The sequence below is a fragment of the Oncorhynchus mykiss genome, chromosome 14, assembly GCF_013265735.2.
Source record: "Oncorhynchus mykiss isolate Arlee chromosome 14, USDA_OmykA_1.1, whole genome shotgun sequence".
NCBI classification, from domain to species: domain Eukaryota; kingdom Metazoa; phylum Chordata; class Actinopteri; order Salmoniformes; family Salmonidae; genus Oncorhynchus; species Oncorhynchus mykiss.
The window spans coordinates 41,249,606-41,274,841 of record NC_048578.1 but is presented as its reverse complement, the minus strand read 5'-3'; the positions used below and the strand labels follow the sequence as shown (position 1 = coordinate 41,274,841).

The 25,236-nt window shown below is 50.7% G+C and overlaps 1 protein-coding gene across 4 annotated transcripts in view; it reads right to left on the bottom strand.

The window, feature by feature from the left end:
• LOC110487799 (vascular endothelial growth factor receptor 3) overlaps window positions 1-25,236 on the bottom strand; it is a 255,210-nt gene that overhangs the window by 38,443 nt on the left and 191,531 nt on the right. For all 4 annotated transcript variants that reach the window (XM_036943557.1, XM_036943558.1, XM_036943559.1 and 1 more), the window contains exons 17-22: window positions 23,350-23,456; window positions 22,649-22,784; window positions 21,159-21,263; window positions 20,861-21,063; window positions 16,125-16,293; window positions 15,742-15,836 (exon numbers count right to left, since the gene is read on the bottom strand). In XM_036943557.1, coding sequence (XP_036799452.1) covers window positions 15,742-15,836; window positions 16,125-16,293; window positions 20,861-21,063; window positions 21,159-21,263; window positions 22,649-22,784; window positions 23,350-23,456 — 815 coding nt within the window. The remainder of the gene's footprint in view (window positions 1-15,741; window positions 15,837-16,124; window positions 16,294-20,860; window positions 21,064-21,158; window positions 21,264-22,648; window positions 22,785-23,349; window positions 23,457-25,236) is intronic.

The following is a 25,236-nucleotide window of genomic DNA, read 5'->3' as shown; positions in this document are numbered from 1 at the left end:
CTCCCAGTTTTTACCAAGGTACCGCCCCATACCTCCCAGCTTTTACCAAGGTACCGCCCCATACCTCCCAGTTTTTACCAAGGTACCGCCCCATACCTCCCAGCTTTTACCAAGGTACCGCCCCATACCTCCCAGCTTTTACCAAGGTACCACCCCATACCTCCCAGCTTTTACCAAGGTACCGCCCCATACCTCCCAGCTTTTACCAAGGTACCACCCCATATCTCCCAGCTTTTACCAAGGTACCACCCCATACCTCCCAGCTTTTACCAAGGTACCACCCCATATCTCCCAGCTTTTACCAAGGTACCACCCCATACCTCCCAGCTTTTACCAAGGTACCACCCCATACCTCCCAGCTTTTACCAAGGTACCGCCCCATACCTCCCAGCTTTTACCAAGGTACCGCCCCATATCTCCCAGCTTTTACCAAGGTACCGCCCCATATCTCCCAGCTTTTACCAAGGTACCACCCCATATCTCCCAGCTTTTACCAAGGTACCGCCCCATATCTCCCAGCTTTTACCAAGGTACCACCCCATATCTCCCAGCTTTTACCAAGGTACCACCCCATACCTCCCAGCTTTTACCAAGGTACCACCCCATATCTCCCAGCTTTTACCAAGGTACCACCCCATACCTCCCAGCTTTTACCAAGGTACCACCCCATATCTCCCAGCTTTTACCAAGGTACCGCCCCATACCTCCCAGCTTTTACCAAGGTACCGCCCCATACCTCCCAGCTTTTACCAAGGTACCACCCCATATCTCCCAGCTTTTACCAAGGTACCACCCCATACCTCCCAGCTTTTACCAAGGTACCACCCCATATCTCCCAGCTTTTACCAAGTTACCGCCCCATACCTCCCAGCTTTTACCAAGGTACCACCCCATACCTCCCAGCTTTTACCAAGGTACCACCCCATATCTCCCAGCTTTTACCAAGGTACCACCACATACCTCCCAGCTTTTACCAAGGTACCACCCCATATCTCCCAGCTTTTACCAAGGTACCGCCCCATACCTCCCAGCTTTTACCAAGGTACCACCCCATATCTCCCAGCTTTTACCAAGGTACCACTCCATATCTCCCAGCTTTTACCAAGGTACCACCCCATATCTCCCAGTTTTTACCAAGGTACCACCCCATATCTCCCAGCTTTTACCAAGGTACCACCCCATATCTCCCAGCTTTTACCAAGGTACCGCCCCATATCTCCCAGCTTTTACCAAGGTACCGCCCCATACCTCCCAGCTTTTACCAAGGTACCGCCCCATATCTCCCAGCTTTTACCAAGGTACCGCCCCATACCTCCCAGCTTTTACCAAGGTACCACCCCATATCTCCCAGCTTTTACCAAGGTACCGCCCCATACCTCCCAGCTTTTACCAAGGTACCGCCCCATATCTCCCAGGTTTTACCAAGGTACCGCCCCATACCTCCCAGCTTTTACCAAGGTACCACCCCATATCTCCCAGCTTTTACCAAGGTACCACCCCATATCTCCCAGCTTTTACCAAGGTACCGCCCCATACCTCCCAGCTTTTACCAAGGTACCACCCCATATCTCCCAGCTTTTACCAAGGTACCGCCCCATACCTCCCAGCTTTTACCAAGGTACCACCCCATATCTCCCAGCTTTTACCAAGGTACCGCCCCATACCTCCCAGCTTTTACCAAGGTACCGCCCCATACCTCCCAGCTTTTACCAAGGTACCGCCCCATACCTCCCAGCTTTTACCAAGGTACCACCCCATACCTCCCAGCTTTTACCAAGGTACCGCCCCATATCTCCCAGCTTTTACCAAGGTACCACCCCATATCTCCCAGCTTTTACCAAGGTACCACCCCATATCTCCCAGCTTTTACCAAGGTACCACCCCATATCTCCCAGCTTTTACCAAGGTACCGCCCCATACCTCCCAGCTTTTACCAAGGTACCGCCCCATACCTCCCAGCTTTTACCAAGGTACCGCCCCATACCTCCCAGCTTTTACCAAGGTACCGCCCCATACCTCCCAGCTTTTACCAAGGTACCACCCCATACCTCCCAGCTTTTACCAAGGTACCACCCCATATCTCCCAGCTTTTACCAAGGTACAACCCCATATCTCCCAGCTTTTACCAAGGTACCACCCCATATCTCCCAGCTTTTACCAAGGTACCACCCCATATCTCCCAGCTTTTACCAAGGTACCGCCCCATACCTCCCAGCTTTTACCAAGGTACCGCCCCATACCTCCCAGCTTTTACCAAGGTACCGCCCCATACCTCCCAGCTTTTACCAAGGTACCACCCCATACCTCCCAGCTTTTACCAAGGTACCGCCCCATACCTCCCAGCTTTTACCAAGGTACCGCCCCATACCTCCCAGCTTTTACCAAGGTACCACCCCATACCTCCCAGCTTTTACCAAGGTACCGCCCCATATCTCCCAGCTTTTACCAAGGTACCGCCCCATACCTCCCAGCTTTTACCAAGGTACCGCCCCATATCTCCTAGCTTTTACCAAGGTACCACCCCATATCTCCCAGCTTTTACCAAGGTACCGCCCCATACCTCCCAGCTTTTACCAAGGTACCACCCCATATCTCCCAGCTTTTACCAAGGTACCACCCCATACCTCCCAGCTTTTACCAAGGTACCACCCCATATCTCCCAGCTTTTACCAAGGTACCGCCCCATATCTCCCAGCTTTTACCAAGGTACCGCCCCATACCTCCCAGCTTTTACCAAGGTACCGCCCCATATCTCCCAGCTTTTACCAAGGTACCACCTTATATCTCCCAGCTTTTACCAAGGTACCACCCCATATCTCCCAGCTTTTACCAAGGTACCACCCAATATCTCCCAGCTTTTACCAAGGTACCGCCCCATACCTCCCAGCTTTTACCAAGGTACCACCCCATACCTCCCAGCTTTTACCAAGGTACCGCCCCATACCTCCCAGCTTTTACCAAGGTACCGCCCCATACCTCCCTGCTTTTACCAAGGTACCGCCCCATACCTCCTAGCTTTTACCAAGGTACCACCCCATATCTCCCAGCTTTTACCAAGGTACCACCCCATATCTCCCAGCTTTTACCAAGGTACCGCCCCATACCTCCCAGCTTTTACCAAGGTACCACCCCATATCTCCCAGCTTTTACCAAGGTACCGCCCCATATCTCCCAGCTTTTACCAAGGTACCACCCCATATCTCCCAGCTTTTACCAAGGTACCGCCCCATATCTCCCAGCTTTTACCAAGGTACCGCCCCATACCTCCCAGCTTTTACCAAGGTACCACCCCATATCTCCCAGCTTTTACCAAGGTACCACCCCATACCTCCCAGCTTTTACCAAGGTACCACCCCATATCTCCCAGCTTTTACCAAGGTACCGCCCCATATCTCCCAGCTTTTACCAAAGTACCACCCCATATCTCCCAGCTTTTACCAAGGTACCGCCCCATACCTCCCAGCTTTTACCAAGGTACCGCCCCATACCTCCCAGCTTTTACCAAGGTACCGCCCCATACCTCCCAGCTTTTACCAAGGTACCACACCATATCTCCCAGCTTTTACCAAGGTACCGCCCCATACCTCCCAGCTTTTACCAAGGTACCACCCCATATCTCCCAGCTTTTACCAAGGTACCGCCCCATACCTCCCAGCTTTTACCAAGGTACCGCCCCATACCTCCCAGTTTTTACCAAGGTACCACCCCATACCTCCCAGCTTTTACCAAGGTACCGCCCCATATCTCCCAGCTTTTACCAAGGTACCGCCCCATACCTCCCAGCTTTTACCAAGGTACCGCCCCATATCTCCCAGCTTTTACCAAGGTACCGCCCCATACCTCCTAGCTTTTACCAAGGTACCACCCCATACCTCCCAGCTTTTACCAAGGTACCACCCCATACCTCCCAGCTTTTACCAAGGTACCGCCCCATATCTCCCAGCTTTTACCAAGGTACCGCCCCATACCTCCCAGCTTTTACCAAGGTACCGCCCCATATCTCCCAGCTTTTACCAAGGTACCACCCCATACCTCCCAGCTTTTACCAAGGTACCGCCCCATATCTCCCAGCTTTTACCAAGGTACCGCCCCATACCTCCCAGCTTTTACCAAGGTACCGCCCCATACCTCCCAGCTTTTACCAAGGTACCACCCCATACCTCCCTGCTTTTACCAAGGTACCGCCCCATACCTCCCAGCTTTTACCAAGGTACCGCCCCATATCGCCCAGCTTTTACCAAGGTACCACCCCATACCTCCCAGCTTTTACCAAGGTACCGCCCCATATCTCCCAGCTTTTACCAAGGTACCGCCCCATACCTCCCAGTTTTTACCAAGGTACCACCCCATATCTCCCAGCTTTTACCAAGGTACCACCCCATATCTCCCAGCTTTTACCAAGGTACCGCCCCATACCTCCCAGCTTTTACCAAGGTACCACCCCATATCTCCCAGCTTTTACCAAGGTACCGCCCCATACCTCCCAGCTTTTACCAAGGTTCCGCCCCATATCTCCCAGCTTTTACCAAGGTACCGCCCCATACCTCCCAGCTTTTACCAAGGTACCACCCCATACCTCCCAGCTTTTACCAAGGTACCACCCCATATCTCCCAGCTTTTACCAAGGTACCGCCCCATACCTCCCAGCTTTTACCAAGGTACCGCCCCATACCTCCCAGCTTTTACCAAGGTACCACCCCATATCTCCCAGCTTTTACCAAGGTACCACCCCATACCTCCCAGCTTTTACCAAGGTACCACCCCATATCTCCCAGCTTTTACCAAGTTACCGCCCCATACCTCCCAGCTTTTACCAAGGTACCACCCCATACCTCCCAGCTTTTACCAAGGTACCACCCCATATCTCCCAGCTTTTACCAAGGTACCACCACATACCTCCCAGCTTTTACCAAGGTACCACCCCATATCTCCCAGCTTTTACCAAGGTACCGCCCCATACCTCCCAGCTTTTACCAAGGTACCACCCCATATCTCCCAGCTTTTACCAAGGTACCACTCCATATCTCCCAGCTTTTACCAAGGTACCACCCCATATCTCCCAGTTTTTACCAAGGTACCACCCCATATCTCCCAGCTTTTACCAAGGTACCACCCCATATCTCCCAGCTTTTACCAAGGTACCGCCCCATACCTCCCAGCTTTTACCAAGGTACCGCCCCATACCTCCCAGCTTTTACCAAGGTACCACCCCATATCTCCCAGCTTTTACCAAGGTACCACCCCATACCTCCCAGCTTTTACCAAGGTACCACCCCATATCTCCCAGCTTTTACCAAGTTACCGCCCCATACCTCCCAGCTTTTACCAAGGTACCACCCCATACCTCCCAGCTTTTACCAAGGTACCACCCCATATCTCCCAGCTTTTACCAAGGTACCACCACATACCTCCCAGCTTTTACCAAGGTACCACCCCATATCTCCCAGCTTTTACCAAGGTACCGCCCCATACCTCCCAGCTTTTACCAAGGTACCACCCCATATCTCCCAGCTTTTACCAAGGTACCACTCCATATCTCCCAGCTTTTACCAAGGTACCACCCCATATCTCCCAGTTTTTACCAAGGTACCACCCCATATCTCCCAGCTTTTACCAAGGTACCACCCCATATCTCCCAGCTTTTACCAAGGTACCGCCCCATATCTCCCAGCTTTTACCAAGGTACCGCCCCATACCTCCCAGCTTTTACCAAGGTACCGCCCCATATCTCCCAGCTTTTACCAAGGTACCGCCCCATACCTCCCAGCTTTTACCAAGGTACCACCCCATATCTCCCAGCTTTTACCAAGGTACCGCCCCATACCTCCCAGCTTTTACCAAGGTACCGCCCCATATCTCCCAGGTTTTACCAAGGTACCGCCCCATACCTCCCAGCTTTTACCAAGGTACCACCCCATATCTCCCAGCTTTTACCAAGGTACCACCCCATATCTCCCAGCTTTTACCAAGGTACCGCCCCATACCTCCCAGCTTTTACCAAGGTACCACCCCATATCTCCCAGCTTTTACCAAGGTACCGCCCCATACCTCCCAGCTTTTACCAAGGTACCACCCCATATCTCCCAGCTTTTACCAAGGTACCGCCCCATACCTCCCAGCTTTTACCAAGGTACCGCCCCATACCTCCCAGCTTTTACCAAGGTACCGCCCCATACCTCCCAGCTTTTACCAAGGTACCACCCCATACCTCCCAGCTTTTACCAAGGTACCGCCCCATATCTCCCAGCTTTTACCAAGGTACCACCCCATATCTCCCAGCTTTTACCAAGGTACCACCCCATATCTCCCAGCTTTTACCAAGGTACCACCCCATATCTCCCAGCTTTTACCAAGGTACCGCCCCATACCTCCCAGCTTTTACCAAGGTACCGCCCCATACCTCCCAGCTTTTACCAAGGTACCGCCCCATACCTCCCAGCTTTTACCAAGGTACCGCCCCATACCTCCCAGCTTTTACCAAGGTACCACCCCATACCTCCCAGCTTTTACCAAGGTACCACCCCATATCTCCCAGCTTTTACCAAGGTACCACCCCATATCTCCCAGCTTTTACCAAGGTACCACCCCATATCTCCCAGCTTTTACCAAGGTACCACCCCATATCTCCCAGCTTTTACCAAGGTACCGCCCCATACCTCCCAGCTTTTACCAAGGTACCGCCCCATACCTCCCAGCTTTTACCAAGGTACCGCCCCATACCTCCCAGCTTTTACCAAGGTACCACCCCATACCTCCCAGCTTTTACCAAGGTACCGCCCCATACCTCCCAGCTTTTACCAAGGTACCGCCCCATACCTCCCAGCTTTTACCAAGGTACCACCCCATACCTCCCAGCTTTTACCAAGGTACCGCCCCATATCTCCCAGCTTTTACCAAGGTACCGCCCCATACCTCCCAGCTTTTACCAAGGTACCGCCCCATATCTCCTAGCTTTTACCAAGGTACCACCCCATATCTCCCAGCTTTTACCAAGGTACCGCCCCATACCTCCCAGCTTTTACCAAGGTACCACCCCATATCTCCCAGCTTTTACCAAGGAACCACCCCATACCTCCCAGCTTTTACCAAGGTACCACCCCATATCTCCCAGCTTTTACCAAGGTACCGCCCCATATCTCCCAGCTTTTACCAAGGTACCGCCCCATACCTCCCAGCTTTTACCAAGGTACCGCCCCATATCTCCCAGCTTTTACCAAGGTACCGCCCCATACCTCCTAGCTTTTACCAAGGTACCGCCCCATACCTCCCAGCTTTTACCAAGGTACCGCCCCATACCGCCCAGCTTTTACCAAGGTACCACCCCATACCTCCCAGCTTTTACCAAGGTACCGCCCCATATCTCCCAGCTTTTACCAAGGTACCGCCCCATACCTCCCAGTTTTTACCAAGGTACCACCCCATATCTCCCAGCTTTTACCAAGGTACCACCCCATATCTCCCAGCTTTTACCAAGGTACCGCCCCATACCTCCCAGCTTTTACCAAGGTACCACCCCATATCTCCCAGCTTTTACCAAGGTACCACCCCATACCTCCCAGCTTTTACCAAGGTACCACCCCATACCTCCCAGCTTTTACCAAGGTACCGCCCCATATCTCCCAGCTTTTACCAAGGTACCGCCCCATACCTCCCAGCTTTTACCAAGGTACCGCCCCATATCTCCCAGCTTTTACCAAGGTACCACCCCATACCTCCCAGCTTTTACCAAGGTACCGCCCCATATCTCCCAGCTTTTACCAAGGTACCGCCCCATACCTCCCAGCTTTTACCAAGGTACCGCCCCATACCTCCCAGCTTTTACCAAGGTACCACCCCATACCTCCCTGCTTTTACCAAGGTACCGCCCCATACCTCCCAGCTTTTACCAAGGTACCGCCCCATATCGCCCAGCTTTTACCAAGGTACCACCCCATACCTCCCAGCTTTTACCAAGGTACCGCCCCATATCTCCCAGCTTTTACCAAGGTACCGCCCCATACCTCCCAGTTTTTACCAAGGTACCACCCCATATCTCCCAGCTTTTACCAAGGTACCACCCCATATCTCCCAGCTTTTACCAAGGTACCGCCCCATACCTCCCAGCTTTTACCAAGGTACCACCCCATATCTCCCAGCTTTTACCAAGGTACCGCCCCATACCTCCCAGCTTTTACCAAGGTTCCGCCCCATATCTCCCAGCTTTTACCAAGGTACCGCCCCATACCTCCCAGCTTTTACCAAGGTACCACCCCATACCTCCCAGCTTTTACCAAGGTACCACCCCATACCTCCCAGCTTTTACCAAGGTACCGCCCCATATCTCCCAGCTTTTACCAAGGTACCGCCCCATACCTCCCAGCTTTTACCAAGGTACCGCCCCATATCTCCCAGCTTTTACCAAGGTACCACCCCATACCTCCCAGCTTTTACCAAGGTACCGCCCCATATCTCCCAGCTTTTACCAAGGTACCGCCCCATACCTCCCAGTTTTTACCAAGGTACCTCCCCATACCTCCCAGCTTTTACCAAGGTACCGCCCCATATCTCCCAGCTTTTACCAAGGTACCGCCCCATACCTCCCAGCTTTTACCAAGGTACCGCCCCATACCTCCCAGCTTTTACCAAGGTACCGCCCCATACCTCCCAGCTTTTACCAAGGTACCGCCCCATACCTCCCAGCTTTTACCAAGGTACCGCCCCATACCTCCCAGCTTTTACCAAGGTACCGCCCCATATCGCCCAGCTTTTACCAAGGTACCGCCCCATACCTCCTAGCTTTTACCAAGGTACCGCCCCATACCTCCCAGCTTTTACCAAGGTACCGCCCCATATCGCCCAGCTTTTACCAAGGTACCACCCCATACCTCCCAGCTTTTACCAAGGTACCGCCCCATATCTCCCAGCTTTTACCAAGGTACCGCCCCATACCTCCCAGTTTTTACCAAGGTACCGCCCCATATCTCCCAGCTTTTACCAAGGTACCACCCCATACCTCCCAGCTTTTACCAAGGTACCGCCCCATATCTCCCAGCTTTTACCAAGGTACCGCCCCATACCTCCCAGCTTTTACCAAGGTACCGCCCCATATCTCCCAGCTTTTACCAAGGTACCACCCCATACCTCCCAGCTTTTACCAAGGTACCGCCCCATATCTCCCAGCTTTTACCAAGGTACCGCCCCATACCTCCCAGCTTTTACCAAGGTACCGCCCCATACCTCCCAGCTTTTACCAAGGTACCACCCCATACCTCCCTGCTTTTACCAAGGTACCGCCCCATACCTCCCAGCTTTTACCAAGGTACCGCCCCATATCGCCCAGCTTTTACCAAGGTACCACCCCATACCTCCCAGCTTTTACCAAGGTACCGCCCCATATCTCCCAGCTTTTACCAAGGTACCGCCCCATACCTCCCAGTTTTTACCAAGGTACCACCCCATATCTCCCAGCTTTTACCAAGGTACCACCCCATATCTCCCAGCTTTTACCAAGGTACCGCCCCATACCTCCCAGCTTTTACCAAGGTACCACCCCATATCTCCCAGCTTTTACCAAGGTACCGCCCCATACCTCCCAGCTTTTACCAAGGTTCCGCCCCATATCTCCCAGCTTTTACCAAGGTACCGCCCCATACCTCCCAGCTTTTACCAAGGTACCACCCCATACCTCCCAGCTTTTACCAAGGTACCACCCCATACCTCCCAGCTTTTACCAAGGTACCGCCCCATATCTCCCAGCTTTTACCAAGGTACCGCCCCATACCTCCCAGCTTTTACCAAGGTACCGCCCCATATCTCCCAGCTTTTACCAAGGTACCACCCCATACCTCCCAGCTTTTACCAAGGTACCGCCCCATATCTCCCAGCTTTTACCAAGGTACCGCCCCATACCTCCCAGTTTTTACCAAGGTACCTCCCCATACCTCCCAGCTTTTACCAAGGTACCGCCCCATATCTCCCAGCTTTTACCAAGGTACCGCCCCATACCTCCCAGCTTTTACCAAGGTACCGCCCCATACCTCCCAGCTTTTACCAAGGTACCGCCCCATACCTCCCAGCTTTTACCAAGGTACCGCCCCATACCTCCCAGCTTTTACCAAGGTACCGCCCCATACCTCCCAGCTTTTACCAAGGTACCGCCCCATATCGCCCAGCTTTTACCAAGGTACCGCCCCATACCTCCTAGCTTTTACCAAGGTACCGCCCCATACCTCCCAGCTTTTACCAAGGTACCGCCCCATATCGCCCAGCTTTTACCAAGGTACCACCCCATACCTCCCAGCTTTTACCAAGGTACCGCCCCATATCTCCCAGCTTTTACCAAGGTACCGCCCCATACCTCCCAGTTTTTACCAAGGTACCGCCCCATATCTCCCAGCTTTTACCAAGGTACCACCCCATATCTCCCAGCTTTTACCAAGGTACCGCCCCATACCTCCCAGCTTTTACCAAGGTACCACCCCATATCTCCCAGCTTTTACCAAGGTACCGCCCCATACCTCCCAGCTTTTACCAAGGTACCGCCCCATATCTCCCAGCTTTTACCAAGGTACCGCCCCATACCTCCCAGCTTTTACCAAGGTACCGCCCCATACCTCCCAGCTTTTACCAAGGTACCGCCCCATATCTCCCAGCTTTTACCAAGGTACCGCCCCATACCTCCCAGTTTTTACCAAGGTACCTCCCCATATCTCCCAGCTTTTACCAAGGTACCACCCCATATCTCCCAGCTTTTACCAAGGTACCGCCCCATACCTCCCAGCTTTTACCAAGGTACCACCCCATATCTCCCAGCTTTTACCAAGGTACCGCCCCATACCTCCCAGCTTTTACCAAGGTACCGCCCCATATCTCCCAGCTTTTACCAAGGTACCGCCCCATATCTCCCAGCTTTTACCAAGGTACCGCCCCATACCTCCCAGCTTTTACCAAGGTACCGCCCCATACCTCCCAGCTTTTACCAAGGTACCGCCCCATATCTCCCAGCTTTTACCAAGGTACCGCCCCATATCTCCCAGCTTTTACCAAGGTACCGCCCCATACCTCCCAGCTTTTACCAAGGTACCGCCCCATACCTCCCAGCTTTTACCAAGGTACCGCCCCATACCTCCCAGCTTTTACCAAGGTACCGCCCCATATCTCCCAGCTTTTACCAAGGTACCGCCCCATATCTCCCAGCTTTTACCAAGGTACCGCCCCATACCTCCCAGCTTTTACCAAGGTACCACCCCATATCTCCCAGCTTTTATCAAGGTACCACCCCATACCTCCCAGCTTTTACCAAGGTACCACCCCATATCTCCCAGCTTTTACCAAGGTACCGCCCCATACCTCCCAGCTTTTACCAAGGTACCGCCCCATACCTCCCAGTTTTTACCAAGGTACCACCCCATACCTCCCAGCTTTTACCAAGGTACCGCCCCATATCTCCCAGCTTTTACCAAGGTACCGCCCCATACCTCCTAGCTTTTACCAAGGTACCGCCCCATATCTCCCAGCTTTTACCAAGGTACCGCCCCATACCTCCCAGCTTTTACCAAGGTACCGCCCCATACCTCCTAGCTTTTACCAAGGTACCGCCCCATATCTCCCAGCTTTTACCAAGGTACCGCCCCATACCTCCCAGCTTTTACCAAGGTACCGCCCCATATCTCCTAGCTTTTACCAAGGTACCACCCCATATCTCCAAGCTTTTACCAAGGTACCGCCCCATACCTCCCAGCTTTTACCAAGGTACCGCCCCATACCTCCCAGCTTTTACCAAGGTACCGCCCCATACCTCCCAGCTTTTACCAAGTTACCGCCCCATACCTCCCAGCTTTTACCAAGGTACCGCCCCATACCTCCCAGCTTTTACCAAGGTACCACCCCATACCTCCCTGCTTTTACCAAGGTACCGCCCCATACCTCCCAGCTTTTACCAAGGTACCGCCCCATACCTCCTAGCTTTTACCAAGGTACCGCCCCATACCTCCCAGCTTTTACCAAGGTACCGCCCCATATCGCCCAGCTTTTACCAAGGTACCACCCCATACCTCCCAGCTTTTACCAAGGTACCGCCCCATATCTCCCAGCTTTTACCGAGGTACCGCCCCATACCTCCCAGTTTTTACCAAGGTACCACCCCATATCTCCCAGCTTTTACCAAGGTACCACCCCATATCTCCCAGCTTTTACCAAGGTACCGCCCCATACCTCCCAGCTTTTACCAAGGTACCACCCCATATCTCCCAGCTTTTACCAAGGTACCGCCCCATACCTCCCAGCTTTTACCAAGGTTCCGCCCCATATCTCCCAGCTTTTACCAAGGTACCGCCCCATACCTCCCAGCTTTTACCAAGGTACCACCCCATACCTCCCAGCTTTTACCAAGGTACCACCCCATACCTCCCAGCTTTTACCAAGGTACCGCCCCATATCTCCCAGCTTTTACCAAGGTACCGCCCCATACCTCCCAGCTTTTACCAAGGTACCGCCCCATATCTCCCAGCTTTTACCAAGGTACCACCCCATACCTCCCAGCTTTTACCAAGGTACCGCCCCATATCTCCCAGCTTTTACCAAGGTACCGCCCCATACCTCCCAGCTTTTACCAAGGTACCGCCCCATACCTCCCAGCTTTTACCAAGGTACCACCCCATACCTCCCTGCTTTTACCAAGGTACCGCCCCATACCTCCCAGCTTTTACCAAGGTACCGCCCCATATCGCCCAGCTTTTACCAAGGTACCACCCCATACCTCCCAGCTTTTACCAAGGTACCGCCCCATATCTCCCAGCTTTTACCAAGGTACCACCCCATACCTCCCAGCTTTTACCAAGGTACCGCCCCATATCTCCCAGCTTTTACCAAGGTACCGCCCCATACCTCCCAGCTTTTACCAAGGTACCGCCCCATATCTCCCAGCTTTTACCAAGGTACCACCCCATACCTCCCAGCTTTTACCAAGGTACCGCCCCATATCTCCCAGCTTTTACCAAGGTACCGCCCCATACCTCCCAGTTTTTACCAAGGTACCTCCCCATACCTCCCAGCTTTTACCAAGGTACCGCCCCATATCTCCCAGCTTTTACCAAGGTACCGCCCCATACCTCCCAGCTTTTACCAAGGTACCGCCCCATACCTCCCAGCTTTTACCAAGGTACCGCCCCATACCTCCCAGCTTTTACCAAGGTACCGCCCCATACCTCCCAGCTTTTACCAAGGTACCGCCCCATACCTCCCAGCTTTTACCAAGGTACCGCCCCATATCGCCCAGCTTTTACCAAGGTACCACCCCATACCTCCCAGCTTTTACCAAGGTACCGCCCCATACCTCCTAGCTTTTACCAAGGTACCGCCCCATACCTCCCAGCTTTTACCAAGGTACCGCCCCATATCGCCCAGCTTTTACCAAGGTACCGCCCCATACCTCCCAGCTTTTACCAAGGTACCGCCCCATATCTCCCAGCTTTTACCAAGGTACCGCCCCATACCTCCCAGTTTTTACCAAGGTACCGCCCCATATCTCCCAGCTTTTACCAAGGTACCACCCCATATCTCCCAGCTTTTACCAAGGTACCGCCCCATACCTCCCAGCTTTTACCAAGGTACCACCCCATATCTCCCAGCTTTTACCAAGGTACCGCCCCATACCTCCCAGCTTTTACCAAGGTACCGCCCCATATCTCCCAGCTTTTACCAAGGTACCGCCCCATACCTCCCAGCTTTTACCAAGGTACCGCCCCATACCTCCCAGCTTTTACCAAGGTACCGCCCCATATCTCCCAGCTTTTACCAAGGTACCGCCCCATACCTCCCAGTTTTTACCAAGGTACCTCCCCATATCTCCCAGCTTTTACCAAGGTACCACCCCATATCTCCCAGCTTTTACCAAGGTACCGCCCCATACCTCCCAGCTTTTACCAAGGTACCACCCCATATCTCCCAGCTTTTACCAAGGTACCGCCCCATACCTCCCAGCTTTTACCAAGGTACCGCCCCATATCTCCCAGCTTTTACCAAGGTACCGCCCCATATCTCCCAGCTTTTACCAAGGTACCGCCCCATACCTCCCAGCTTTTACCAAGGTACCGCCCCATACCTCCCAGCTTTTACCAAGGTACCGCCCCATATCTCCCAGCTTTTACCAAGGTACCGCCCCATATCTCCCAGCTTTTACCAAGGTACCGCCCCATACCTCCCAGCTTTTACCAAGGTACCGCCCCATACCTCCCAGCTTTTACCAAGGTACCGCCCCATACCTCCCAGCTTTTACCAAGGTACCGCCCCATATCTCCCAGCTTTTACCAAGGTACCGCCCCATACCTCCCAGCTTTTACCAAGGTACCGCCCCATACCTCCCAGTTTTTACCAAAGTACCGCCCCATACCTCCTAGCTTTTACCAAGGTACCGCCCCATACCTCCCAGCTTTTACCAAGGTACCGCCCCATATCTCCCAGCTTTTACCAAGGTACCGCCCCATATCTCCCAGCTTTTACCAAGGTACCGCCCCATATCTCCCAGCTTTTACCAAGGTACCGCCCCATACCTCCCAGCTTTTACCAAGGTACCGCCCCATACCTCCCAGCTTTTACCAAGGTACCGCCCCATATCTCCCAGCTTTTACCAAGGTACCGCCCCATATCTCCCAGCTTTTACCAAGAACAAAATGGGTAGTGAGAGAGAGCAGTAGACTGGGTATTACCTACAGTCCTTAGTGACAGACAGCAGTAGACTGGGTATTACCTACAGTCCTTAGTGAGAGACAGCAGTAGACTGGGTATTACCTACAGTCCTTAGTGAGAGACAGCAGTAGACTGGGTATTACCTACAGTCCTTAGTGAGAGAGAGCAGTAGACTGGGTATTACCTACAGTCCTTAGTGAGAGAGAGCAGTAGACTGGGTATTACATACAGTCCTTAGTGAGAGACAGCAGTAGACTGGGTATTACCTACAGTCCTTAGTGAGAGACAGCAGTAGACTGGATATTACCTACAGTCCTTAGTGAGAGAGAGCAGTAGACTGGGTATTACCTACAGTCCTTAGTGAGAGAGAGCAGTAGACTGGGTATTACCTACAGTCCTTAGTGAGAGACAGCAGTAGACTTGGTATTACCTACAGTCCTTAGTGAGAGACAGCAGTAGACTGGGTATTACCTACAGTCCTTAGTGAGAGAGAGCAGTAGACTGGATATTACCTACAGTCCTTAGTGAGAGACAGCAGTAGACTGGGTATTACCTACAGTCCTTAGTGAGAGAGAGCAGTAGACTGGGTATTACCTACAGTCCTTAGTGAGAGACAGCAGTAGACTTGGTATTACCTACAGTCCTTATTAAAAAGAAAAAGTTTCAGTATCTCTCCTCAACATGTTTTTAGGCTTAATCTGTGTCTGAGAAACAAGCCCAGAATGTGTTATTATAGCATTACACCTCCTCCCTCCTCCTCCTCTTCCTCCCTCCTCCTCCCTCCTCCTCCCCATCCTCCCTCCTCCCACGCCCGTCAGACTGGTCTCTAGAATCTCTGTGGTTTCTAGGGAGATCAATATGGTGTAGTGCACTACTTTAGTCCAGAGCCTTATACCACACCATGTGTGGTTCATGTGGTTCTGGGAAACTGGCCCGTTACAGTATGCACCATATATTACACAGCTTGTTCTCTATAATCTCTGTGTGGTTTCTAGTTTTAAAGAAGAAATCTTCTAGGGCGATGGGTTTTTAAGGAGAAGTCTTGGGTCGATGGGTGTGTGGATGCTGGGGAAATACCTTTCGTGAGGCCAGGAACTCCATTCCCCTGGCCACCTGGAAACTATAGCAAATCAGATCTTCTATAGTGAGAGGAGTCTTCCATAGGTCTTCCACTGGAGGGAGGGAGGGAGTGAGGGAGGGAGGGAGGGAAGGTGGAGGGAGGGGGGGGGGGGTAAGGTGGAGGGAGGGAGAGAGAGAGAGAGAGAGAGAGAGAGAGAGAGAGAGAGGGGATTTAACTCAGGTATAACTTGTCTTAGTTCTATATTCTTGAGGCTCAGATGGAGCTCTTCAGTCAAAAGTTCAAGACTGAACTTTCAGCACCAAATCCCATTGACATGAAGACATTATTTATGTCAGTCTGAAGTTAGGATTCGGCCAATACAACTATTCACACTACTCACGTTTCTCCACAGCAGGAGAGTGGCTCTTCTGATTGGACTTGCTGGGTGACTGACTCTGGAGGCTGCCAATAGAGGAGGAGGACGGGGAAGGTGGGAGGCGGGCTCTCGGCTCCACTTGTCCCGCCTCTATCATGCGTCTCACCTGGCTCTGAGTCTTAGGGGAGCGGTCCTGAGGAACACACAGGTACGTCATGTAGGTTACCATCTACACATTGACCAGGAGGGAGTTCATCATTAAACTTTGTGCCATTTAAAGGTCATTTCCGATCGAGTGGACACATGCAGCGTTCACCACGAATGTGATCTCAGTGAACGTGGGACATTGCCTTTAAACCATGCAAAGTGCTATTGGATGGAATCCTGGACTTGGTATATTTCAACACTCACAGGAAGTGTCACAGGAAGAGAGCCTGTGAAGAGAGCCTGAATCCTGGACTTGGTATATTTCAACAGCCATTGTGTCACAGGAAGAGAGCCTGTGAAGAGAGCCTGAATCCTGGACTTGGTATATTTCAACAGCCATTGTGTGACAGGAAGAGAGCCTGTGAAGAGAGCCTGAATCCTGGACTTGGTATATTTCAACAGCCATTGTGTCACAGGAAGTGTCACAGGAAGAGAGCCTGTGAAGAGAGCCTGAATCCTGGACTTAGTATATTTCAACAGCCATTGTGTCACAGGAAGTGTCACAGGAAGTGTCAAAGGAAGAGAGCCTTTGAGCCACAACCGACTGTTCACAAACCCTGCCATAGTAAACACTCAGCATCACATTCCATTCACCTCTCACATTGTTTTCTCAATTCAACCCAACCATGTGTAAATGTTGTATGTAATTGTCTCCTAGTGTCACCCTGATAAAACAGTTATGTTATGTCAATCATGTATTCAAGGCCTGATACCCAACAAGGGCACAAATAACAAGAAATCCATAGTGTCAGTAGATTACACTCCATGAGTCAGCAACTAACTAGGTAGGATGAACTCTCTCTTGGCTCTCAGGTAGTTGGACAGGTTAGGGGTTAGAGATTAGAGTTAGGGATTACCCTGTAAAGTAGGAAGAACTCTCTTGGCTCTCAGGTAGTTGGACAGGTTAGGGTTTACCCTGTAAGGTAGGAAGAACTCTCTCTTGGCTCTCAGGTAGTTGGAGAGGATAAGAGTTAGAGATAATCTTTATTTATCCGTTATTTTACCAGGTAAATTGACTGAGAACACATTCTCATTTGCAGCAACGACCTGGGGAATAGTTACAGGGAAGAGGAGGGGGATTAATGAGCCAATTGTAAACTGGGGATTATTAGGTGACCATGATGGTTTGAGTGCCAGATTGGGAATTTAGCCAGGACACCGGGGTTAACACCCCTACTCTTACGATAAGTGCCATGGGCTCTTTGATGACCTCAGAGAGTCAGGACACCCGTTTAACGTACCATCCGAAAGACGGCACCCTACACAGGGCAGTGTCCCCAATCACTGCTCTGGGGAATTGGGATATTTTTTAGACCAGAGGAAAGAGTGCCTCCTACTGGCTCTCCAACACCACTTCCAGCAGCATCTGGTCTCCCATCCAGGAACTGACCAGGACCAACCCTGCTTAGCTTCAGAAGCAAGCCAGCAGCGGTGGTATGCTGCTGGTTAGGGTTAAGGGGTTAGAGATTAGAGGTTAGGGTTAAGGGGTTAGAGATTAGAGGTTAGGGTTAGGTCTTACCCTGTAAAGTAAGCTTCTTTTTGATACTGTCGCAAAGCTAACTAAAAAGCAGCATTCCCCAAGTGAGGATGGCTTTCACTTCAGCAGTAATAAATTAATGAACTTCTTTGAGGAAAAGATCATGATTATTAGAAAGCAAATTATGGACTCCTCATTAATTCTGCATATGCCTTCAAAGCTCAGTTGTCCTGAGTCTGCACAACACTGCTAGGACCTAGGATCAAGAGAGACACTCAAGTGTTTTAGTACTATATCTCTTGATACAATGATGAAAATAATCATGGCCTCTAAACCTTCAAGCTGCATACTGGACCCTATTCCAACTAACCTACTGAAAGAGCTGCTTCCTGTGCTTGGCCCTCCTATGTTGAACATAATAAACGGCTCTCTATCCACCGGATGTGTACCAAACTCACTAAAAGTGGCAGTAATAAAGCCTCTCTTGAAAAAGCCAAACCTTGACCCAGAAAATATAAAAAACTATCGGCCTATATCGAATCTTCCATTCCTCTCAAAAATGTTAGAAAAGGCTGTTGCAACTCACTGCCTTCCTGATGTATACAAAATGCTTCAGTCTGGTTTTAGACCCCATCATAGCACTGAGACTGCACTTGTGAAGGTGGTAAATTACCTTTTAATTGCATCCGACCGAGGCTTTGCACCTTAGTGCTGCTTTTGATACCATTGCTCACCACATTCTTTTGGAGAGATTGGAAACCCAAATTGGTCTACACGGACAAGTTCTGGCCTGGTTTAGATCTTATCTGTCGGAAAGATATCAGTTTGTCTCTGTGAATGGTTTGTCCTCTGACAAATCAACTGTAAATGTCGGTGTTCCTCAAGGTTACGTTTTAGGACCACTATTGTTTTCACTATATATTTTACCTCTTGGGGATGTAATTCGAAAACATAACATTAACTTTCACTGCTATGTGGATGACACACAGCTGTACATTTCAATGAAACATGGCGAAGCCCCAAAATTGCCCTCGCTAGAAGTCTGTGTTTCAGACATAAGGGAGTGGATGGCTGCAAACTTTCTACTTTTAAACTCTTAGACAAAACTTAGACAAAACAGAGATGCTTGTTCTAGGTCCCAAGAAACAAAGAGACCTCCTGTTGAATCTGACAATTAATCTTAATGGTTGTACAGTCGTCTCAAATAAAACTGTGAAGGACCTCGGCGTTACTCTGGACCCTGATCTCTCTTTTGACGAACATATCAAGAATGTTTCAAGGACAGCTTTTAACCATCTACGTAACATTGCATTAATTGGTAACTTTCTGTACAAAAATGATGCAGAAAAATTCATCCATGCTTTTGTTACTTCTAGGTTAGACTACTGCAATGCTCTACTTTCCAGCTACCCGGATAAAGCACTAAATAAACTTCAGTTAGTGCTAAATATGGCTGCTAGAATCCTGACTAGAACCAAAACATTTGATCATATTACTCCAGTGCTAGCCTCCCTACACTGGCTTCCTGTCAAAGCAAGGGCTGATTTCAAGGTTTTACTGCTAACCTACAAAGCATTACATGGGCTTGAGAGACGCAGATTCGGTCTCAACCTTTAAGTCTTTACTGAAGACTCATCTCTTCAGTGGGTCATATGATTGAGTGTAGTCTGGCTCAGGAGTGGGAAGGTGAACGGAAAGGCTCTGGAGCAACGAACCACCCTTGCTGTCTCTGCCTGGCCGGTTCCCCTCTTTCCACTGGGATTCTCTGCCTCTAGCCCAATTACAGGGGCTGAGTCACTGGCTTACTGGTGCTCTTCAAGCCGTCCCTAGGAGGGGTGCTTCACTTGAGTGGGTTGAGTCACTGATGTGATCTTCCTGTCTGGGTCCCCCCCCCCCCCCCCCCCCCCCCCATCTTTGTGGGCTATACTCGGCCTTGTCTCAGGATGGTCAGTTGGTGGTTGAAGATAACCCTCTAGTGTTGTGGGGGCTGTGCTTTGGCAAAGTGGGTGGGGTTATATCCTTCCTGTTTGGCCCTGTACGGGGGTATCATCGGATGGGGCCATAGTGTCTCCTGACCCCTCCGGTCTCAGCCTCCAGTATTTATGCTGCAGTAGTTTGTGTCGGGGGGCTAGGGTCAGTTTGTTATATCTGGAGTACTCCTGTTTTATCCGGTGTGCTGTGTGAATTTAAGTATGCTCTCGATAATTCTCTCTTTCTCTCTTTCTTTCTCTCTCTCGGAGGACCTGAGCCCTAGGACCGTGGCTCAGGACTACCTGACATGATGACTCCTTGCTGTCCCCAGTCCACCTGGCCGTGCTGCTACTCCAGTTTCAACTGTTCAGCATTTACTCCTGATGTGCTGACTTGCTGCACCCTCGAGAACTACTGTGATTATTATTATTTGACCATGCTGGTCATTTATGAACATTTGAACATCTTGGCCATGTTCTGTTATAATCTCCACCCGGCACAGCCAGAAGAGGACTGGCCACTCCTCATAGCCTGGTTCCTCTCTAGGTTTCTTCCTAGGTTTTGGCCTTTCTAGGGAGTTTTTCCTAGCCACCGTGCTTCTACACCTGCATTGCTTGCTGTTTGGAGTTTTAGGCTGAGTTTCTGTACAGCACATTGAGATATCAGCTGATGTACGAAGGGCTATATAAATACATTTGATTTGAAGGTAGGAATAACTCTCTTGGCTCTCAGGTAGTTGGACAGGTTAGGGGGTAGGGTTAGGTCTTACCCTGTAAGGTAGGAAGAACTCTCTCTTGGGTCTCAGGTAGTTAGACAGGTTAGGGGTTAGGGTTAGGTCTTACCCTGTAAGGTAGGAATAACTCTCTCTTGGCTCTCGGGTAGTTGGACAGGTTAGGGGTTAGAGGTTAGGGGTTAGAGATTAGGGGTTAGGGTTAGGTCTTACCCTGTAAGGTAGGAAGAACTCTCTCTTGGCTCTCAGGTAGTTGGACAGGTTAGGGGTTAAGGGTTAGAGGTTAGCTCTTACCCTGTAAGGTAGGAAGAACTCTCTCTTGGCTCTCAGGTAGTTGGACAGGTTAGGGGTTAGGGGTTAGAGGTTAGCTCTTACCCTGTAAGGTAGGAAGAACTCTCTCTTGGCTCTCAGGTAGTTGGACAGGTTCCCATACTTGCAGTACTCCACCACCACCATGAGGGGGGCGCTGGGTTTGGTGCATGCCCCCAGGAGGTTGACCACGTTAAGATGGTTCCCAATGTGGATCAGGATCTTCAGCTCTGACATCAGAGCCTTGTGGTCACTGGCACACGCTCCCTCTGGAACAGAAGACAGGGAGAGACGAGGTCAGGACACACACACACACGCACACACACACACACACACACACACACACACAGAGGGACACACACACCTTTCAGCATCTTCACCGCCACAGTGTCCAGGCTGTTGTTCTGGCTGATGCCAAAGATGGAAGCCTCAATGACCTTCCCAAATGCTCCATGACCCAACACCTTCCCTGAGAGAGAGAAAGAGAAAAAGGGAGAGAAAAAGACAGACAGACAGACAGACAGACAGACAGACAGACAGACAGACAGACAGACAGACAGACAGACAGAAAAAAAGAAAGACAGAGAGAGAGAGAGAGAAAAAGAAAGACAGAGAGAGAGAGAGAGAGAGAGAGAGAGAGAGAGAGAGAAAAAGAAAGACAGAGAGAGAGAGAGAAAAAGAAAGACAGAGAGAGAGAGAGATTGTAATTGTGAAGACGGTGTGATATAGCTACCACTAATCCTAAAGTCCCTCCGGACAGCAACATCTGCCTATTTAATGAGGAAAATGTAAATGTATACATTAAAAAGTTAGAATGTAATAGGATTGTAATTCCAATGACCACAGGGACAAACAACAGCGTTATCATCCATCAGTCTGGACGGGACCAGACGCTACCCCTCCAGACTGTGTGTGTGTCATCATCATCAGTAGCAGTCTGGGGTCCCATTCAACAGGAACAGAGGAAACCAGAATGTGATGTTCATTAGTTTGGTTGATTATTTTTGCCGACTCATTCCTTCATCCATTCATTCTTCAGTTTGTTTATTCTTTCACTCGTCCATATGCTCCCTCCCTCCCTCCCTCCCTCCCTCCCTCCCTCCCTCCCTCCCTCCCTCTCTCTACCCCTCAAATATCCCTCCCTCCCTCTATCCCTCCCTCCCTCCTTCCTCCGTTCTCCCTCCCGCTAGCCCTCCCTCCCTCCCTCCATCCTTCCTCCGTTCTCCCTCCCTCCATCCTTCCTCCGTTCTCCCTCCATCCATCCTTCCTCCGTTCTCCCTTCTCCCTCCCTCCATCCTTCCTCCGTTCTCCATCCCTCCATCCTTCCTCCGTTCTCCCTCCCGCTACCCTCCATCCTTCCTCCGTTCTCCCTCCCTCCATCCTTCCTCCGTTCTCCCTCCCGCTACACTCCATCCTTCCTCTGTTCTCCCTCCCTCCCTCCATCCCTCCTCCGTTCTCCCTCCCGCTACCCTCCATCCTTCCTCCGTTCTCCCTCCCTCCCTCCCTCCCTCCCTCCCTCCCTCCCTCCCTCCCTCCCTCCCTCCCTCCCTCCCTCCCTCCCTCCCTCCCTCCCTCCATCCTTCCTCCGTTCTCCCTCCCGCTAGCCCTCCCTCCATCCCTCCTCTGTTCTCTCTCCCGCTAACCCTCCCTCCCTCCTCCGTTCTCCTTCCCACTAGCCCTCCCTCCTCCGTTCTTCCTCCCGCTAGCCCTCCCTCCCTCCTCCGTTCTTCCTCCCGCTAGCCCTCCCTCCCTCCTCCGTTCTCCCTCCCGCTACCCTCCCTCCTCCGTTCTCCCTCCCGCTTGCCCTCCCTCCCTCCCTCCCTCCCTCCCTCCCTCCCTCCCTCCCTCCCTTACCTAGTTGTAGTTTGTCCATAGATATCTCCCACTGGGAGGAGTCGTAGGGGAGGTATTCAAACTGCTCACCCAGAGGAACCTCCCCTGGGTCCATTATGATGGACAGATAGCCTGTCTTTATATCTGCTGGGTTCACCTGGAGTGAGAGGCAGAGAGTGAGAGGCAGAGAGTGAGAGGCAGAGAGTGAGAGGCAGAGAGTGAGAGATAGAGAGAGACAGAGAGTGAGAAAGGCTCAGTGAAACATGGACATTGATATTTGGGCCAATAAACAATATCAGATATGAACAGTTGCTCAGCAACGACCCAGTTAGCTAGGAGAGTTAGCTAGGAGAGAGGAAAGCAGACTAGAAATAACATGTACAAATCCATAATGAGTCAATATAGCTTTAGCAAGGTTGATTTACTCTTGGGAGAAAGACTCTGGAAACAGTTGGTGCAACCCTGTGTTTCTGTATCTCTGACATCAAAGCACAGGTATCTGTTAACGCCTAGACACGCTGACTTTGATGTTTCATTTAGAGACTTGCGGTATTTGAACCTTGACTCCATTCCCCATGTGTCTAAAGAGCTGAGGGAGATGGTAGAGAGGTGAGGTCAGAGTTCACCGTGTCACAGCCATTCTGATTGGAAGAGATACATTATGTCTTAGAACAGAGAGACAAGCATAGGGAGTTCACGGGGCAGTGTGTGTGTGTTCTGACCCGTTTGACGTTGCAGAAGATGAGAATGAGTAGAGCCCAGAAGAACACAGCAATGACACCCGTCCCGATCAGAATCATGATCTCCAAGTTAGCCCTGTCACTAGAACCTGGTGAGATAAACAACAACAACATTAGCCCTGTCACTAGAACCTGGTGAGATAAACAACAACAACATTAGCCTGTCACTAGAACCTGGTGAGATAAACAACAACAACATTAGCCCTGTCACTAAAACCTGGTGAGTTAAACAACAACAACATTAGCCCTGTCACTAGAACCTGGTGAGATAAACAACAGCAACATTAGCTCTGTCACTGGAGCCTGGTGAGATAAGCAACAACAACATTAGCCCTGTTACTGGAGCCTGGTGAGATAAACAACAACAACATCAGCCCTGTCACTAGAACCTGGTGAGATAAACAACAACAACATCAGCCCTGTCACTGGAACATGGGATAAACAACGACAACATTAGCCCTGTCACTAGAACCTGGTGAGATAAACAACAACAACATTAGCCCTGTCACTAAAACCTGGTGAGTTAAACAACAACAACATTAGCCCTGTCACTAGAACCTGGTGAGATAAACAACAACAACATTAGCTCTGTCACTGGAGCCTGGTGAGATAAGCAACAACAACATTAGCCCTGTTACTGGAGCCTGGTGAGATAAACAACAACAACATCAGCCCTGTCACTAGAACCTGGTGAGATAAACAACAACAACATCAGCCCTGTCACTGGAACCTGGTGAGATAAACAACAACAACATTAGCCCTGTCACTAGAACATGGGATAAACAACGACAACATTAGCCCTGTCACTGGAAGATGGGATAAACAACAACAACATTAGCCTTGTCACTAGAAAATGGGATAAACAACAACAACATTAGCCCTGTCACTGGAAGATGGGATAAACAACAACAACATTAGCCCTGTCACTGGAAGATGGGATAAACAACAACAACATTAGCCCTGTCACTGGAACCTGGGATAAACAACAACATTAGCCCTGTCACTGGAACCTGAGATAAACAACAACAACATTAGCCCTGTCACTAGAACATGGGATAAACAACAACAACATTAGCCCTGTCACTGGAGCCTGGGATAAACAACAACAACATTAGCCCTGTCACTGGAACCTGGGATAAACAACAACAACATTAGCCCCGTCACTGGAACCTGGGATAAACAACATTAGCCCTGTCACTGGAGCCTGGTGAGATAAACAACCACAACATTAGCCCTGTCACTGGAACATGGGATAAACAACAACAACAACAACAACAACATCAGCCCTGTCACTGGAACCTGGTGAGATAAACAACAACAACAACAACAACACTAGCCCTGTCACTGGAAAATAGAGGGGAAAACAACAACAACAACACTAGCCCTGTCACTGGAAAATAGAGGGGAAAACAACAACAACATTAGCCCTGTCACTGGAACCTGGGATAAGCAACAACAACATCAGCCCTGTCACTGGAAACTGGGATAAACAACAACAACATCAGCCCTGTCACTGGAAACTGGGATAAACAACAACAACATCAGCCCTGTCACTGGAAACTGGGATAAACAACAACAGACTGTCTGCTAAATGCAGAATAATAACAACAATATCAAAACAGAAAGTCTGCTGAAGCCTCGATTCCCAAACTGTGTTAATGTGACATTTAAAGGACATTTCTAGCATTTACCTTTACAAGCGTTTCGCTACAACTGGAAAAACATCTGTTAAACACGTGAATCTGACCGATACATGTTGATTTGGTTTGAAAACCATCTCCGCAAACATAAATGTGGAAGCATTGCATTTAAAAGGTTGACGACAGAGTCCTACGGATTGAATCCTGACCTAAACGTGGAGATTCCCAG